Source organism: Drosophila albomicans, chromosome 2R (assembly GCF_009650485.2).
Source record: "Drosophila albomicans strain 15112-1751.03 chromosome 2R, ASM965048v2, whole genome shotgun sequence".
Lineage (NCBI taxonomy): Eukaryota > Metazoa > Arthropoda > Insecta > Diptera > Drosophilidae > Drosophila > Drosophila albomicans.
Genome location: NC_047631.2, coordinates 14,102,039 through 14,122,102, shown reverse-complemented (window position 1 = coordinate 14,122,102; position 20,064 = coordinate 14,102,039). Strand labels below are relative to the sequence as shown.

The following is a 20,064-nucleotide window of genomic DNA, read 5'->3' as shown; positions in this document are numbered from 1 at the left end:
GGCCTTATTGACAATTCTGTCCAGTTGCACATTATTGAGGATTAGCTTTGCTTTATGGTTTCTTGGTAATTCAATTGCTTTTAAGAACTACGCAAATTGGCAGCAATATGTCAAGTGAAATATGTATTGCAAATGAATTTATTAAATAAATCTGTAGTACAGTTAAATGCAGTAGTTGCTTTACAATATTTATTAAATTAACTCAAGTTATTTATGCGAATACTCCGTTTTAATACTTACTCTCAGTAATATTTCTTATTTTCTAGAAATGGAGAAATGTCTTTTAGAGTGTTATCGCACTTACTTTAGCGATAGCTGTTTATCGATATGTTTGTGCTAATGTTAGTATATCGGTCTGCTAAAAGCCTCTGAAGAAATTATCGATATGTTTGTTTTAATGCTGGTTTATTAGCCTGCGACTTTTAAAAATTTTAAATTAAATGAAATAAAACTTTCGGAAACGAATGAAATTTCGGGAATTTAAGAAATTTTGATTTTGTATTAAAAATTATGTATTAAATGATTATATATATAATACTAATCTATACTACAACTTGAAAATACTACAACAGAAACTGTAAAACAGTTGACTCAACTTAAGATTGTATAAAAAATAAAAAGTCCAACAATAAATTGCGACTCTGGTTTTTAACTGCAACAAAAATGTTGCCTATAGGATTCGTAGGTTCCGAACGTGTTCAGAAATTGTTTATCTCAGCATTTTTAACATTATCTTTTAGATAATTCAATTCTTTCTATCATTTGTCTCCTAACCTCTTCACTGTTTAACTACAGTTCATTAAAGCTAAACGCGAGACACGCCTCCTCAACACTTTAACCTCTCATTAATTCACAAATTGAAAAGCGTTTCTAATTCTCACATGAACGCGCTGTGCATGCAAAAAAAAAGTAGTTATGTCTGGCCAACGTGACGTATGCGTAATTAATTTAGCAGCGTTCAACTGCAAATGCTTTGATTGCTAAAACCTCGTGTCAGTGGCAAACTGGAATGCGTTGCATCATGAGTTGTCGCCTCTCACGTAGCATCGTCATCAGCTGCGTGGCATAACTAATCCCATCGGGGCACAAAAGGACCACAAAACTATACGCAAAATGACGCATTAAATTCTGACTGTGTGCCTAGCAAAAAGGAATGAGATGGGAAGGAAGAGAGAATGAGGGGTGAAATGGTAGTCCCACATAAATGGTGCATATTAAAAATTCTTTAAATATTTGTGCTCGAACAGCTGGCAGAGCGACCAAAATATTTGCATGCAGTTTATCAGCTGTCGTTCGGTCCGAGTGAAGAGGGAAGGGGAAGGGGAACAGAGGCAAAGTCTGCAGGCATTTTTGTCAAATTTCCAGCATTCAACTGACATGAAGGCACATTCCTGACATTGACATGCCTGCCACGCCACGAGTTACGAGTGTGGGGCGGGGTCCAACATGCTGATGATGGAGGCACAAAGAGGCGGGGAAGCAGATGCGGGTGTTGGGCATGCGGGCAGCGGGTAGCGGGGGACAGGCGGCAAGCTTGTGGAGTGTTGTCGGCTTACAACTAATTGCTGGCGCTAGAAAAAAAGAATTGAGTGCAGCCAGCGAAATGGCAATGAGATTTACTTGCGTCATTATGAAGAGCCATAAGCTGCGAAGGGGGCAGGACGAAGGCGCAAGGCAGGAAGGATCCTTTTGGCACAAGTACAAGTACACACACACACACACATACAGTGCCGACAACATCTTAACACTTGGCACACGCCCACTGTAACGCCCCCTTCCTCCGGCACCTTTGTGCCTTTGTGCAGAGTCGACTTTTGCGCTTACTTATGCACACGCACGCAGCAGCCACAGTCACAGTCACAACTAAAGATACATTCAGAGCAACAGATACAGATACAGATACAAGTGTAAGACTCGACTCGTGGTGTGTGGGGGTGTGTACTGTGACCATAAGTAAATATTCAGGCTCTTTGAGGCTGTTAAAATGTAATTACGCCAAGAATATGGTAGTTGCTATTAGCGACTATGACAATGAAATCATCGGGGATGGCAGGCGGAAAATGGAAGTAGCAACGACGACGCTCTCAGCTGCTTAAGCCAGTCGAAGTCGCAGTCGAAGCAGCCTCCTCATCCACATCCTAGTTATAGAACTCGCATCTACGCACACAGGATTGCGAATAACCCAAGCTGAAGTCAAGCCATTGGCAGTGCCCGCTTCCTGTCATTTGTAGCACGTCTCTCCCTCTCTCCTCTCTGTCTCCACACAACCTCTGACCCAGATGCGGATGCGGAAGGAGTTGGCGAGAGGGGGGAGAGGGCGGTGGCTGTAACAAAGCTCAGCGGTCTTGAACCGGATTAAGCAAGAAAATAATTTGACGTTCGTGCCTTTTCACCAACTCCTTACAATAAAACGAAACGCAAAGAGAACAAAAAAAAAAAAACAAGAAAAAAAAGAAGCGACGAGCAGAAAAATTACGCACACACAAGGCAAAGAGAAGGGGGTGCAGCATGAGAGCAAGATGGATAGATAGCGAGTGAAAGAGAAGTGAGCGAGAGCGAAAGAGAGAGAGAGAGAGAGAGCAAAGTAAAAGGATGATGGGCAACTGAGGCGCTGAGCACTCGGCACAAATGGTTGCTGCTTCCTTTTTCCATTTCTTGTCATTTTATATGTTTATAAGTGTGTGTGTGTGCTAGTATGTGTGTGCTAGTATGTGTGTGCGAGTGTGTGTGTGTGGAAATGGAACTCTAATGTAGTATTCCCACAGCGTGCGCGTATTAAGTCGCATAAATGTCACCCAGTCATCCACATTCAGATTCAATGCGACATCCATATCCACAGCCTAAGACAATTACTAGAGAAGCCTCTGCTTCGCCCCCCCTCCCCCTCCCCCTTCCCCAACCGCGTTCAATTCTTTGCCATTTGGCACCAAGCTCTGACGTGTTGGTATTCAAAATAGCAGTCGAAGCAATAAAACGCAGCGTGCGACTTACTTATCCGCTCTTTAGATCGTATATCAGACTTATGACTGCCGGACAGCTCCACATAGCACTTAGCCTCGCTCGCTTGCTATACACATAACGCATAACGTATATACTCCTTGCCACGATGATATATCACGGCCCGGCCGCAGGGCTAGGTATTAAGTACCCTCATTATGGCCAAGACACGCAGCGGCAAAAGTAAAGCTTTTAACGGCAGCAGCAACAAAAAAAAATGAAAAAAACTGAAATGAAAGCAAAGAAAATGAAAATAGGAAAGCGCAAAAAGAAAAAATGGTCTTAGAACAACCAATTTGTATACTCAGATTCAAAGTGATTTCATTTCGAGTAAAAAGGGAGAAAAAAGGTGGGAGAAGAGACGCTGTCAAGAAAATGCTGCACACAAATTGAAGGCTTCCGTTTTTCTTCGCTTTTTTTCGGTATGTGTGTGTGTGTGTGTGTGAAGCAGTCTTTAAGGGGCCATCGATGGCCAACGGGTTGTCCATTAGAAAATAAATGAAATATGCAAAATAGCCGGCAAATTGTAGTAAAAGAGAATAAATGGGAAAGCAGTAAATGAAGTTGATGGAGCGATGCTGTGAATGGGAATGGAAATGGTAAGAGTGGGAAGGAGTGCGAAGGAGTGGGAGGAGTGGGAGGTGAACAGCATGCACAAGCGGTGTTAATTATGCTGTCATGATAATTATATTACAATAGGCTTGATTAGTTTTTAATTGAGTTGTGCACTTGCCATGCAGCGTGGCATCTAAAACTCGCAACTGACTTTCTGACTTTTAAAGGACTTCTTCTTCGTCGTCGTCGTCGTCGTCATCGCAAAAGATGCTTTACGACCACCCAAAGAACAGAACAGAACAGAACAGAAGACGAAGAACTTGGCTTGTTTATTACAAGTCAGTTGCAGCCACAAATAGAAAAGAAAATCTCAAAAATAAAATCAAGAACAACGGAAAGCGCAAAACTGGCATAAAAGGCAAAGTTCATAAAGTTCATAAAGCAAATTACAAAAGTCGCATAAAAGCGCAACATTTCGCTAGCAATTGTGGGAGGAGTGGGGGGAAGGAAGTGTTGAAAGGGATTGCAACATTTGACAAACATTTTTGGGGACAAATCAATTTTTATTATGAAAATACTTTGACTGATTTAAGAAAACAATAAACGAACGTTGAAACACAAATCAAGCGCACCCTAAAAAGTTAATTCACAAAGCTATTCAGCAAATTGATGACTATAAATTCAATTTAATGTGCGTTGCCTTTAACACATAACACATAGACCAAGCGACCAACAGACCGACCAACAACATGCAGCGGCAGCGACAGAGGCAGAGGCTGCGACAGAGGCAGAGGCAGCGATAGTAGCAGAGACAGCGACTGCGAAATTGTGGCAGAGACTGTGACTGATGCTGCGACGCTGCTGCCAGGACGAAGCTATTTAAACGCGCTTAAGCAAAATGTGGTCACTACGACACCCCCAAAAACGCATCCCCCTCCCTCTCTTGCTCTGCCCTTCGACTGCTGCCCGGAAAAGCGCTCAAGAGCAACGCGTGGGAATTTTTTGTGCGTTTGCGCCGTTTTTCGGAGGCTGCGACGTCGACGTTGAGTGCGAGACAACAATAATTAGAGCGAGCCAAAGCGCAACTCGCAGTCGCTGTCTGCTGCTTCAACTGCTGCCTCGACTGTCGCTGCTGCTGTTATCAGGCAAAAGCGTTTTGCGGTCCTGCGCAGGCGCTGGACTTGGGCTGCTCAGTTTCCTAGTTGCAAGTTAAGCGTCATCCCCTGCGCTTAGGTCATCCTCTGTGTGTGTGTGCTCAGAATCCAAATCACGACGCGGTCCAGGCGACGTCGACAGCGAACAGCGACTGCGAAGCAGCAGCAACCGCAGCGACAGCAGTCGCTGTTTTTGGCATAAAAAGCCAGGCTATCGCTGACAATACTCCTACTCCAGCTCTGCACTCCAGCGACTGAAGTTCACTCACTCTGACGCAATCAGCAGCAGCAGCAATAGCCGAAGAGTCGAGCATCCAGAGTCGCAGGCAGCAGCAGCCTTAAAAGCCTGTAAGGCGAGGAGAGTTCGCGCAAAAGTCGGCAACGAAAGAAAGAAACACAGAGTCAAGTTCAGTTCAGTTCAGTTCAGTTCATTTGCGTGCATTCAGTTCGTGTGCGCTCGTGACCGCGTTCGCACTTCGCCAGCTCAACAGCTCGACAGCTTCGCCAACAGAATCGATTGTTCGCCATGGCAACCAACGGCACTCAAAGCATACGAAGGCACAGCCGAAGTTCAACACAACAACAGCAACAGCAACGAGGAGCAACACGAAGACGAAAACGATGGCAACGATGACGACTACAACGACGATGAGTCGCTGGCTGAAACCGCAGCGTTCAGTGTGTCACAATTGCAGCAGTCGCAGCAATAGCAGCAACAGCAACAGCAGCTGCAAAACGCAGCCATAGTTGACTTGCGACTTCCACTCAGTTCAGTGTGTGTGAGACATCGTCGTCGTAGTTGTCGTTGTCGTTGTCGTCGTGGTTGTCGTTGTCGTCGCTGTCGCAGTCACTGTCGCTGCAATTATCGTTGTCGCATCGTGACCAAAGAACACAAAAAGCCACAACTACGGAGAGATAGCATTGGCCTAAAAGCGCCCCGAAATTATGAATTTCATTGGTATGCAAACAACATCACTCGATACGTTACACGTTACGTTACGTTACGTTACGTCTTACGATATTCAATTACGATATTCGGTACTTCGGTGTTGTGTGCTCACTATTTACATACATAATTTCTCTATATATTTCTATTAACTATCTCTACTACTTCAACTACTAAACACTGCCAACAACTCTTGACTGAAAAACTCTTCTCACACTCCAACGTAAGTCCACCAAAAGAAAACGCTACAAACAAAACTACTCGAAACTTTCCTTTAAACACATTTTTTGCATTACAACACACAAAATGCCTTCCATATGCTCTGCATAATCAACTAAGCAACAACCAAAAACACAACAAAAAAACACAAGAAAATCAATCACACTTTGGCGGCGGCCTCTAACCGAGAACGTGGCGTTCTTTGTATCGATTTTTAACGTTCAGCATAAAATATAAAAAAAAAACAGAAATGGAAAAAGAAAAAGAAAAGTTCAAGGTCTGGCGACAGCGAAAATCCTCAGAAATCTTTTGCTCAGTTTTTCGACCATTTATTATGCATTAAAGCTGCTGACAACTTTTTAACTTTGTCCAATCTGCCTGCTGCTGTCTGTCTGTCTTTCTGTCTGTGTATGTGTGTAAGTGTAAATGAGTGCAAGTGTGTGTGTGTGTGTTTTTGTCACCCTCGGTGTGCTATGGAGTGAGCTTGCAGCGTTGCTGCTGCGCGTAGAGCGCATCGCCATTGCGGCAACCAAAGGCCTCGCTAAACTCGACCGAGTTACGCAAGATGGCGTGCTGCAACTGCCGCTGCTGCAGTTGCTGCTGTTGACTGCTGCCACTGCCGCTGTTCTCGCGGCACTCCACCAGCAGGCTGCCAATGAAGTAGAGTCGCTCCAGTGACAATTGCATTCGGCCACCGCCAAGTTGCGCATTCAAACGCGACGCTGTCTGTGGCAACTGTTGTTTGTAGCAGCTCCAACTTTGTCGCTGCGCCAGCATGCCCAGCAACAGATCATTGGCGTTGGGCAGACGCTCAGTGCTGAGCGTATTGCTGCAGTTCTGGAACACGGCAAACTGTCGCTCCGAGTCCATGCTGCGCCAGGCGCCAGGCGTCCGACTGTTGCTGCCGGCGGCAATCAGCGAGCGGGCGAAACGCTCGCCAATCAGCGCATAGTTCAGCGGCGAGCTTAGATTCTGAAGTTGCGGCAGCAGTCCGTTGATAGTGTTGAAGACTTGCACATATTGCCACAATGCTTGCTGTGAGCTGCTCGTCGATTGCCGCTTGTGTTGAAAGCGACGCAACTTCTCCATGTTGCGATAGAAGCTGCGACGTCCAAGCTGCAACTCGTGATAGGCAGCATTCAGTCGCTCGTCGCCGTTCAGCGACATGTGCATCAATTGGCCGAGAAAACGTTGACTGGCCTGCTCGGAGATCTCATCGATCCACACGCTGCCCGCCAGCTGCGTCTTATACGCCCGTCCAATGGCCGCATACATTTGTGTTGTCTGCACACGATTCGCGCTGACGCGTTGCAACAGATGAGCATAGACATCGCCCGCATAGGTGTCCACCAGCTGTTGGCAGTCTGCGGCAGCAATATCTGTGAAGGAAGCAAAGTGTAAGCATAACGTATGCGCAATATTACGTATACGCACCCATCACATAGTCAATCCACAGCCAATTGAGCAGCCGATGCATGCTCGTGTTCTGCAACAGCAGCAAATAGTCCACCAGTCGAGGCAGCTGCTTCACCACCACCGCATCCGTTGGCTGCAGCGTTTTGCCGCCCAGCTGCTTCCTGAAGTATCCATCCCAATCGAGGCGATTCAGCGAGGCGTTGCCAAAGGAGCTACGCTTGAAATTCATATAGCTGAACTGCACCTGATCGTCGATGCGTTCCGTCTTCACAATATCCCGACGACTGCGCTCCAAGCTGAGCACCTCCAGCGACGTGACATGAGCGCGACTCTGCTCGACGCCAAAGCCTTGCAACAATTCGCCCACGCGCTGCTCAAACTTACGCATCGTGTGGCGCCTCGTGGTGTCCGGTTGCAAGGTGACCACTCGCTTGTTCGACTGCATGCTAATCTTGGTCTCGAAGAAATACGGCGCACCCATCTCATGGAAGTTGCCAAGCACCGACAGCCAATGCAGCGACTGATTGTTGGTTGTTGCCTCCAAAGCTGGCCATCCGCCGCTGCTTTTGTAGAGCGGGGAAGAGCGCATAGCTTCTGCACCACGATTATTCTCGCAGGATTTGTAAAAGTTAATCAACTGCAGTTCCATGTCCAGCATCTGAACGGGATTCGTTGATTTCAACAGCTGCTGGAAACGTTGTTGTTCCTGCTGGCGACGCAACGTTTGATTCCCATTCGCACTGCGTCCACAGACGTAGCCATAAAAGTCCTGGCAAGGCGATCGACTCAAGTCCAGCAACTGTTCGAGTTGTTCCTTAAAATGCAGCAGATTGTTGTCCAAGCTGCCAGCAGCAGTAGCAGCAGATGCAGCACTAACAGTGCCTGCTAAAACTAACACTACCAGCACTTTGAAATACATTTTGTTGCCTGTTTTTTTCTTTGTTGAAGTGTTTAGTGTTTAGTGTGTCGCCTCTTTGAGGTCTGAGCACGGAATGCAGTTGGTAGACGGCGTAAACAACGCGTTTTCACTGTCACTGTCACTCGACTGGTCACTGGGTCTAAGGTCAAGCGGCGTTTGCAAAAAGGTCACACGCACACTCACACACACACATGTAAATTGCACACACACAGGAAATTGCCACAATTTGCTTCCGCAAGTTTTTGTGGCACGTTTCACTTGTGCTTTTCGACTGAGCCCAAGCCGAACACAATGTCTCGCCCCAATGCTGTGTGCCCCAACTAATCGCGTTTCCCCTCCCAAGCGGCTCAATGATAAGACTGAGCGAGCAGCTTAGACAAGCTCAGTTCAAAGTCGTTGTCTTTCTATGTTTTGCTTTTTTTTTTTTTTTTCTTTAATCAAATGGGGAGAGACTGTGTCAAAATGTCAAGCTAAATTGGTCTTGACCGATTTTGATTTGCGTTTAATCTATAGCATTTGTGAACGGGCTGAATATCGACAGTATATACTATATACCATATACAATCAACAGTATATACTATTATAACATACAATATACCATACCATTTTTATTATTACTATAAATGATTGCATTGTTAAACGTTCCCTTTGCTTCGTTTCACACAAAAAAAAAAACAGGCGCTGTAGGAGGTGATGGCGGTGATGATGGCGACGATAAGGAAAAGGCAGAGGAGGAGGAGAGAGAGCGTCAGGAGGCCATACGTGAGGCCGAAGAGCGACGCAAGGAGAAGCATCGCAAAATGGAGGAAGAGCGCGAAAAAATGAGACAGGACATACGCGATAAGGTAAGCTGCCATTCTTTTCCCATTTTCCCCCTCTCTCTTACCATCGGCGAGAACAATGTGCGGTAATCTGTGGACCGAATAATGTGTGTACATTATCTAAAGTGTGTGCTTCTGCTTTTGCTTCCTGCTGCTGTTCAAATTGACTCTAGTAGGGAGTCCTTTTTACGAGCGACTCCCTAACGGAGTCAGATTGAATTTCAAAGGACCAATACAACTAGAGAGAACAAGATGATAAGTGACACAATGAAAAAGAAAATGAAAAGTGTTGAGAGTGCCAAGTTCAAAAGTTCAAAAAGTGACAATGTCGATGTCGATGTTTTTTGTGCACCGCATAACCGATTATCGTCATTGCCCTCTTGCAGTACAACATCAAGAAAAAGGAGGAAATCGTTGAGGCAGCGCCACAAGAGGAGCCCAATCCGCTGATGCGAAAAAAGAAGACGCCCGAGGAGTTGGCCGCCGAGGCTGAGCAGGAAGAGCTCGACGATTTTACAAGTAAGTTCAGCGTGTTTCTTCTTCCTCACAACATAATTCTTCCACTTCTCCACTTCGTCACTCTCTCTCTCGTACATTGAGAGATATGTGTATGTATGTAGCCTGAGACTTGTCTATATATGTGTATGTATCTGTCTGTGTACACATGCTATAATCCCACCATATATATGTTATTTATACTATATGTATGTACCGTGAACTGGTCTTTAACTATATTACTGCTATTACTTCTACTATACTTACTATATATATTGATAATCTGAATTCATCAAAGGCGAGCTGCGTCTATTCTTAGTGCTATGTGTAACTGTAATTGTATGGAACTCCTTTTTAGTTTGTCTTCTTCTTTTTTGGTTTGATTAAGTTAAGATCAAGCGGCTGTCAAATCTACAATAAACTACAAACAACAACAATAAACAATGAAACATTACAAAACAATATAAAAACAGCTAAAAACAAAAAAAATAATAATACTCGTACTCTCTGCGACGCTTGAAAGTAGTAATCGTAAATCTGTGTGTGTGTATATCTGTGTGTATGTCTCTCGTATCTTCTCGTGCTCGTCTAATCTATCTATAAACTATAAACTATCAACAACTACTAACTATCTACTTCAACTACTACTACTACTGCTATATCTATATTGTATACCTTTCCTGTGCGCTATCTAATGTAAGAACTATCCTTCGTTTAAATGTAAGCTAAAACTCTGCTATAAACTATCTAAAGGGATCTTAAAGCAACGAATGAATAACTATATTATCTCTATCTCTGTTAAAGCCTATCAAGTGTGCACTCCATTCTCTGATTTACTTTTATCTGATTTCATTCATCTTTTGTTGTCAACAACAATTTCATTTCTTTTTAATGGTTCTTATAACTTTCAATTTATGTGTTGTATTCGAATTGAAAACAAAAAACGAAAATGGGTTTATCAATTGATGTTAGTTGACGCTCGAAATGCGTCGAAATATATTGTAATTAGGTTTCATGTCGAAAGCAAATATGTAACTAAGAATTTCATTAATTAGACTAAGGTAAGTGCGAAATCTCTCCTCTCTATATATATGTGCGTGGTAATCTCTACTTAATTGCAATCTTTGCATTTGTAATTCATCAACTATTCCACTCAACCAACCACCAGCAACAAACAAATATCAACAACAACTATTTCCAATTACTCTCTATCTCTCTGTCTCTCTCTCTCTCTCTCTATTCTATCTTCTACTATCATTCTCTTCTACTATCTGTGATTAAACAAATGAATCGTTGACCAGCCAGATTGAATGCCATACCAACTCTTACTATTTACTACTTCCGAAAAAAACACTCACTCACACTTAGTCGCTCAGTTTGCGAACAATATTTATGGCTCTCTATGGGAATACCCATACTATACTATATAGCGAGATTATTACTATTAGATAAGGGGTCTTAGGTGTCTAGGTCTAGGTAGCTAGCAATAATTATTCAATTATACTTACATTATTTTACAACTTTTTCATTTTGTACAACATTTTACAACTCACCAACTGCACCAACTAATTAATAGAACTTTCCATATAAAATAACGAACAACTTTTGTTTGAACTATTTAATGGCTTGAGTGCTCAATTACATCTGAAAACTTAACACGCATAACATAATAAATCTCAAATGAACCTGATGAAACAAACTTTTCCTCTCGTAATTGTGTTTGCTAACTAACTAAACTAAATACCAAAACCAAAAGAAACCTCAAAAGAAAAAAAGAATATAAATAAACAATGAAAATTTAAATCTAAAACAAAAACAAAAAAAAGAATACATACAAACTTTTTCCCTCTTGCAACTGTTTACTCTCTTTCCTCTTTAAAATGTGTGTAATATATGTATTTTACATAATACTTCTCCCTATGTACAATATATATATTGCATACATGCTGTATATGTATGTGTATTTCCCACACACCATCTATTTATTTCATTGCAATCTCTCGCTCTGTCTCTCTCACTCTCACTCTCTTAATCTCTTTTGACTCTACTAACTAATGCTTTCTGTTGTCTATTAATTACACATACTAACTAACTACTTATAAACACAAACACACACACACACGAACACGAACTTACTAAGAAGACTTTGTTGAGTTTTTTGTATTTGAATTTATGATTTAGCAAGCAAAACGAAAAAAAAAAAACAATACGAAATTATTTATTACGTTCTCCCCCCCTTATTCCACCTGCTGCATTGCATTTTGAGTGATGTCTCTCTAAATACTGCTACTATATATTGAATTGAAAAACACATTCGCATTAAAAAAGTTCGTTTAACTACTACTATTTTTATCATTTAGAAACCAATACCTACTACTTATATTGTCTCGTACAAAATAAATTGCACTCTTACTCGTGTTACGTTTTACGTAACGCTGCATTGACGTTACGTTATATGCTAGTTATATTTTAACAGTTACTACATTGAGCATCCATAAAAAAAAAATACATATACATACCAGTTAACATACATAACATTTGTAGTCTACTCTACAAAATATGCTTATTTATTGCTGTTTCCATACTCAATTTCTTTTTACAGAACTGAAAAATCAAATAGAAACGCAAGTAAATGAGCTAAAAACTCAAATAGAGGGAAAATGTGTCATGCAGTGATATGTCAGTCATCATAAAATAATAATACAAAAACCCCAAAAAGAAAATGCATAATAAAATACAAAAACAAAAAAAAAATGAATACAAATATAAAAAGAAAATGAAAATGCAAATGCAAATCACATAAATTCTAATAAATGAAGTATAACAAGAAAACGAAACATTTATGAAATGCAATTGATTTCAATCACTTAACTTCAATTTGTTGATATAACGTTATAAATATATTATGTTCAATCGTGCAGCATAGTATTGGAAAAGCATAAAACAAATAATCTATTTACCATACATATAACCCAAAGAAAAAATAAATAAAAAAAACAAACAACAACTCACAATTCGGCAGCAATAAATCGAGCAAATATATAAAACGCCGCAGATTGAGATTATGTGAAGCAACTTAAGGATTAAATATATATATATACATAATAATAATAAAAGTATAATATATAATGATAATGAAATATATATACAAAAACATATATATGTATTCATATATATATGAATATATGAAAACAGGACGGTGAAATCCTATTGAATTTTAAAGTAGTTAAAACATAAACCAAATTATGTATAAACGAAATATAGTAAACGCCTTTAATAATATTCAAATCACTTTTGCTTCGATGATAATGTAATATACTCAATGCCCCAATATACAATACATAACCGTTGTTTAGTTGATAGCATTACGAAATTACAAGACAAAAACGAAAACGAAAACGAAAACAAAACAAAAAACGAAGCGAATTCCAATTCCACTTCGAAATTCGAAATCCCCAATATCGATGCAATATCGAATTCGAAATCGAAACTAAACAAAATGCGAATGGTGCGACAGAGACAGGTCACAGTCACAAAGTCACGAGACACAGACCAGACAGAGACAAACAAACAAGGAGGTTGCTGAATCATGTCGAACCGTCGAAATACGTTGCTGAAATCTTTTTGGACTTTAAATAACATTACAATACATACTACAAACAAAAATACATGCATACTTACTTACATACCACATAAATACAATACGTATATACACGAGTATGAGACGAGATGAAAGGAAATGGACATGGATGATATTTATAAATCGACGACATATATTAAATCATTAATATATATAATTCTTTTGTTGATATTTCCAAATCAATTCAAATAAATTTCAATAAAAAAAAGAAATCAATCGAAATCGATATCGAATAATTGACTGCAGAAATGTTAAGATCATCGCTGGTACTCGAAACGATTATTCCAAGAAATCCACAAAAAAAAACAAAAACCAAACCGACAAAAAGTATTCACGATCGTTTGTTTTTTTGAAACTCAAAAGAACTCTTCTTTAACAGCTGTAATATTTTGTTTCTTTCCTATACAAAAACAACATACACACAACATCAACAACTACAACAACAACAATTGAGACATTCTAAGCTATTTGAGATTTGAGATTCTTATTGAACAAACTGATTGATGCTTCTGAAATGTAAGTAAACTGCCTAAACTACCTACTATATACCTACTAAACTACTAAATCTCTATATACTTTACTACTCTCGTAAATTACAAAAAATATACATTATATATTTGAGTTTTTTTGCATTATTGAAAATTGAATACATGAAATTATATTGGTTAAGTTGGCAATTAAATCTAATATATAACCCTTTAGGCAATATTGTATAACGATATTATAAAAAAAAAAAAAAAAAAAAAGTAAAAAAAAAAATACCAGTCTTAGATGTACTATGTAGTCATTTAGCAAAGGACAATAGTTCATAAGAAACGCTAGGCAGTTCGAGAGCATAATGCTGTGATACATTTAGCATACATGTTTTTTTTTTCCTCACCGCGAAACGCACACAAATATATATTGCAAGCCACCCAATAAAAATACTCCCCAAAAAGAAATGATAAACACGACACTTTAAATAGAGTCGCATGCAAATCTTAAATTACATTACAAAACACGTACAAAATACGTAAATGCCATAAAATACATAACTTACTATATTACTAACAAGCAATGCCAGCAAATATTTAAAGACGGAACCAATAAATTGAAACAGTTTTGAAATAGTCTTGTTCCGCCGCATATCAATTCTCTCTCACCCACCCACTGCCTCTTACTCTCTTTCTCTCTCTCTCCCCACTCTGTTTCTGTCACTCTCTGCGTTGTCTGCTTCACGTTGCAAATGTGCTCCCAAAAGGGTAGAAACTGGCCTACATAATACCTTGTACTACGAATACAACGAAAAACATACATACAAAATATATAGTACATAGTACATAGTACATAGAACACTCCAAATTGTATATAAACGATTTTTCACCAAAATTTGAAGTACTCTGGTACAGAATGCAACAATGTATGCATGAATGTACATACTTGTATGTATACATAAGTCAACAACGCACACATACATACATAAACGAGCCATTCTCCACGATGCAAATCGCTTGAATTGTCAAGCGCAAAACGGGTGAAACGGTGAAATGGTGAAACGGTGAAACGGGAGTTTAATTACTTGTAAATGGTTTGCTTTATCGATTGCCGAAGCACGAATACGCAACACACGGAATGGTTCGTTTATGGAATGGCTGTTGTATGTATGTTATCAATATTACTATATCACAATTATTTTCGGTTTTATTTTGTCTTTCTTTCTGTACAATGTCATGACCTTTCCAAACGTTGTACACGATACCGTCTTTACATCCGCCTGTAGTTTGCCTTATAGAGATAACCAAAATATCAATCATATCAATATCAGTAAACGAAAACGTTTTTGGAAAGGACATTTGTGCTTCGGCCTTGGCCGAATGTAAGCATTACTCTTGTTGATTATTATTTCAATAAAATAAACTACTAATCGAAATATACATACTTAAAATATATATATATATATATACCTATTATAAATATACATATGAATAAATGTTTTAATCACACTGCATTCTCTATATCTCTCTCTTTCTCTGGTGTCTCTCTCTCTCTCTCTTCTTTTGATTTGAAACACTCTTTTGAATCTTTAATCTGCGCCACTCTACTACTTCTACTACTACTACTACTCTGCCTAAAAATCAAATCTGAATACAACACGAAACATCAACAACATCAACATCAACAACAACTACAACCTACAACTACATCAACAATAACTACTACAACAACAACTCTACAAAATCTCCACCACAACTACGACTCGCTGGTCTCTTTCAGACATATGTACTCTCGGTGTTTTATATGATATATACTCTCGTATCATCAACAAGAACAAGAACAAGAACAACATCAACATCCAACAACAGCACAAGAAAACAACAACTACAACCAGTACAAGTACAACAACAACATCAACCTACATCTACAACAGAAGTAATCTTATATGTACTATATAATATAAAATAAAAAAAACAAAACGAAACAAAACCAAATTCCAACAAAACCAAAAAAGAAGAGAACCAAAACACTTCAGATTAAATACAATATGCAACTAATTTTATTATACACAATTCTTTCTGGACGTTGTGACAAATTTGTTTTCCTTTTGTAAATGATGAACGTTTTGATTCACAGTCGATGATACGATTACACAGATACATACATGCATACATATACCTATACATATACTAAATACAACTCATATATAGTCACATGCATTTAAATAGCCAACAAAGAATATGGTGTTGTAAATGTTAAAGTTATGTACAGATCCAAAACAAATACCAAAGAAATAAATGTACAATTTACCTAAATACCATCATATACTAGCAACTAATGAGTATTTAATAGCTTAACCGATACTTACTTATCGCGATTATCATAATGAACAATGAACAATGAACATACAAAACCAATACCCCCAAATACCGAGAATTCTATGTCCCTTTTTTCTCTTCAACTGTTTTTTTTTTCTTGTCAGACTATCGACGACAACAACAACAACAACAACAACTCTTCAGCTTGAGTTTCAGTTTCGGGCTTTAATGCCGCTCTCTGTCAATCTAATAAAGCAATCCTATAGTGCCCCCTTCGCTCCATACAAAGTTAGGAACGATTGAATGCCTTAATGTGGCTTCTATGAAAAGCGTATAGATTCTATCCGATGATGAAAGCTTAATCTCTTTAACATCTTTAACATCTAGTACTACTACTCTAGAGCCTATATCTACTACTACTATATTCGTATAGCATTATACTTACTCGACATGTACTACTACTACTAACTACTATTACAACTATGTACTGTTTTCCCCTACATACAGATTTTACTAGTTTTACCGAACCCCGAAGTCTTATGCTCTTTCCAATTCTTAGATCTAAACAATCTTAAATGAGAAAACGCTTTCTACTTACATACTACTTAACATATAGCGAATGTTTAACTAGATTCTATAACAAGCAAATATCTCTATTGCGTTTTTCAAATACATACTATATGATATTGAAGTTCACTTGAATTGTTTACGAAATACAAAAGAAAACCAACCAAAAAAAAAAATCAAATAAAAAAAAAAATATATACAAAAAAAAAAAAGAAGGAAGGTTATAAAAGGAAAGAAGAAAAGGATGACATATTATTTAATCATAAAAAAAGAAAAGATTTTAACGTAATCATAAATGTTGAAAATGTTAAATGGTTCAGATGAATTTTTGTTTTGACGTTTAATATTTATTCTAGTTATGATAATGTATGTATATGTATATCGGAAAGTTTATAGCAAACCAGATTATTGAATATTATTAAAATATATATACATACTTATATATGAAAGTATATACATATATATGCATATGTATATGTGTAACTAAATAGGGAAATGAATTTAACAACATCAAACCAAAAAAACAAAAACAAAACGAGAATAATGTTGAAAAGAATACCATTCAAGTCATTATTACAAGTAGATGTGAAAGCAGTTCTACACACAACAAACCAAAAAAAAAAACCAAAAAAAACAAAACAAAATGCAAGAAACATAAGGAAAACGTTAATAGTTGATTAATTATATTGTTACTTTGAACATTTAATTAAAAGAAAAAAAAAAACAAAAAGTAAAAAAAAACAAATGAATAATAAAAACATGATATATATGTATAAATATATACTTATATGAGAAAACACAAATAATACAATGGGTTTTTTCTTAATTTCTGGGCAAGCACAATTCACCAGGTTGCACCAGGTTACGGTTATCCTCCATAAAAAGTACAACATCCGCCAACCAACCAACCAAATACACTACTGCGACTACTCAGATACTCTACGTATAGTGAACTTGATTTGGCATGACTGTTAGTCTAAATGTTTTTCCAACTTCCATATCTTCCGTATATGTGTGTGGCTGTGTCTATCTCTCTCTCACTGTCTGACTCTCTCTCTCTCTGTATTACTGTCTATCCAACTTCCTCTCTATCTCTACCTATCTTAACCACTTTCCTGTTCCTATCTATGTTCTCTTACCTATGTCAATAAGCTCAGGTGCTGCTGTCTATATCTTTTCTACTACTACAACTGTTACTACTACTACTACTACTACTATTCTACTGCTAAGTATACTCTACTCTACTCTTACAAACATTGTGTAATGGAATGTGAGCTGCGTTTTCTACTACATAAGTATTAAGCACATACTCGTACTCTCTCGTACAAAATGCAAACGCAATCGCATCCGTATCTGCATCTGCATCCGAGATACGTTTGTATCTAAAGCAAAACCAAAGAAAAGAAAACTGAAAGCGGTTAAGGTGAGTTATGTGTAGCTTGTTTGGAGTCTCTATCTCTTTTGCAACTCTTCAAAATCCAATTGGCTGGCAATCCATGTCCTATCCAAGTAAGATGCGTAAGTATTAAGGTGTTAACTTTTTCGTTTTCTTTCGATATGTATCTTTCCTTTTTCGTTGTGTTGGTAGAAACCACATCACAACTAAGGCTTAAGGTAGGTGGTGGCAATGCCAATCTGTGTCGTGTCCATACCTCATCATACCATGAACACTTCCAGACGAAAGACAAACTTGCAAACCACAGAAAAGCAAAAAAAAAAAATGAAATAAAAAATTGCGAAAAACACAACAATGAAAATCGAAAAAAAACGAACCCTTAGGGAAAAATTGTCCTGTCATGCTCGACTCGTAGAGAGGGTGAAAAAGAAAACAAAAGCAATCAAATCTCGTAAACAAATTTTACTCTTTCATTTTCTTCCTATGTTTTACATGTCACTTTACGTAGGCAATTTTCCTAAGTTGTAAAAGTTTCGTGCCTCGGCTCGTTCACAATAAACTGATTTGTATTTGTTTTATATTTTCAGCGAAATTGAAAAAACGCCTCAGTGATGCTTTTAAAAATTGCCCATTGAGAAACTTGTTCTGAGCAATTCCAAAAATCCAGCAATAAAGTGAAGTGGGATCCTCCATTGATAGTTTCGGTTTCAAAAGTACATGCAAAGTTACAGCACACACACACATGGACAGTACATGTGTGTATGTGTGTGTTCTTTGTATACATATACATACTTACATGCATACATAGATACACTTTAGTTTAAGGATAACCAATCAACCAAATCGCTTCGGATAGCTGAAATTTCCATGCGCTTTTCAAAACTTCAACGTGCATTATCTGCCAGATCTGGTTTAGCAGACTTTCTATGGTGACTATAACTTTTGTCTGAACTAGGTTTACATACGATTACATACGATTATATGATGATTAGTACAACCCTACGATGTGCCCTTGAACGCATTAGCAGCTGCACAAATAAATTTATTAGATCCTCTCCTTGAGATGGGAATAAGTCAAAAACTTATGAAATCATTTTAGTTCATTTTTGTCATTAGTCTTTTAAGTTTTAGCAAAGCGAATTCACACACAAAAAATCAAAACTATTTTCAATACGTATTCGAATGAAAAGAGAAAAGCATATAGCGTTATAGACGATCCAGAAATTTATTGTTAATTTTGTTATTTCAAAAACAGCCCCCGAGATTTTTTTGTGTTATTTAATAAGTACAACGATAATAGGAAGAATAGAAATCTATTTATTATATAGTGAATAGAGAAAACGAAATAACCAACGTGTTGCATACATGATGAATAACAAACAACGACATTAGTTTAAAGCAATTAGAGAGTAGATTAACTCACCGCATACCAAGACGTCTTTCATATGTATGTGCCAAGTGCGCTTTTCTTAAGATATTCAATATATATTGTAGACGATTTAAAGTGTTTTCGTTACTTGCCAAAGAAAATAATTCATAAGATTTTCAAAGTACCTGAAATTCCAATGACCCTAGTGGAAGTCTTAAATTAGGTTAAGGTTCTTCGACAAAAACAATTGCAGAATATTATTAATGAGTTTAGATCATTTGAGAACGTATTGTATCAACATACATACCTACATAAGTACGAGTTTAATAATAATAATACAATGCAAAATCGAAAAATCGAAAAGAAAAAAAAAAAAAAAAAAAATATAACAAGAACAAAAGCTGCTCAAACATTATTTCTGACTAATTGTGTACTTTGATCGTCTTGAATACTTTTAAGAGTACCTCTTTATGTATTTGCAATATATATATGAACTTTTTTCACACTGGACTACTATACTTGAAATCACAGTGTTAATCTTAACAATTTAAATGTATTTTCCATGTCATGTGTTTCAAACAGCCAGTCGATATTCGATATTCGACCGGTTCGAGCATATTCTTACACTAATATTTGACAATTTAAAATGAAGAATCCATCGCTTCGGCGCACCGAAGTGGAAATATCCTTTTCAAAAGCTAAAGCTGGCAAAAACAAAAACGAAAAACGAAAAACAATGGCATATTCTAACAGTTTCGACGAGCTTACTTGACGCAGT

At 38.1% G+C, this 20,064-nt stretch overlaps 3 protein-coding genes across 11 annotated transcripts in view; 1 reads left to right on the top strand and 2 right to left on the bottom strand.

The window, feature by feature from the left end:
- LOC117576438 (ankyrin repeat and SOCS box protein 13) overlaps positions 1–11,232 on the bottom strand; it is a 30,157-nt gene extending 18,925 nt beyond the window's left edge. The window contains exon 1 of the mRNA XM_052007996.1: positions 11,031–11,232. The gene's annotated coding sequence lies outside the window, so the exon portion shown is untranslated. The remainder of the gene's footprint in view (positions 1–11,030) is intronic.
- The window catches only part of LOC117576436 (complexin), a 30,664-nt gene extending 12,004 nt beyond the window's left edge, over positions 1–18,660 (top strand). For 4 of the 9 annotated variants that reach the window (XM_034261189.2, XM_034261187.2, XM_034261192.2 and 1 more), the window contains 4 exons: positions 8,894–9,051; positions 9,414–9,546; positions 12,125–13,678; positions 15,416–17,222. In XM_034261189.2, the coding sequence (XP_034117080.1) occupies positions 8,894–9,051; positions 9,414–9,546; positions 12,125–12,198 (365 nt within the window). In that variant the 3' untranslated portion in view covers positions 12,199–13,678; positions 15,416–17,222. Of the gene's footprint in view, positions 1–5,423; positions 5,665–8,884; positions 9,052–9,413; positions 9,547–12,124; positions 13,679–15,415; positions 17,223–18,504 lie in introns of those variants that run through there. The other 5 variants (XM_034261193.2, XM_034261194.2, XM_034261191.2 and 2 more) reach the window with 5 other exon arrangements.
- LOC117576434 (uncharacterized) lies at positions 6,177–8,526 on the bottom strand. The gene is made up of 2 exons (XM_034261185.2): positions 7,306–8,526; positions 6,177–7,250 (listed from the first exon to the last, which is right to left on the bottom strand). Exons 1-2 carry the CDS (start codon positions 8,204–8,206, stop codon positions 6,343–6,345), a joined length of 1,809 nt encoding a protein of 602 aa, XP_034117076.1. The 5' UTR covers positions 8,207–8,526; the 3' UTR covers positions 6,177–6,342.
- Positions 18,661–20,064: the final 1,404 nt, after the last annotated feature.

Excerpts from the sequence above, each read along its gene's own strand:
- LOC117576434 (XM_034261185.2), bottom strand. The coding sequence starts at position 8,206 with ATGTATTTCAAAGTGCTGGTAGTGTTAGTTTTAGCAGGCACTGTTAGT. Across the intron at positions 7,251-7,305 it reads GTGGATTGACTATGTGATGG|ATATTGCTGCCGCAGACTGC; the intron begins GTGCGTATACGT and ends CTTCCTTCACAG.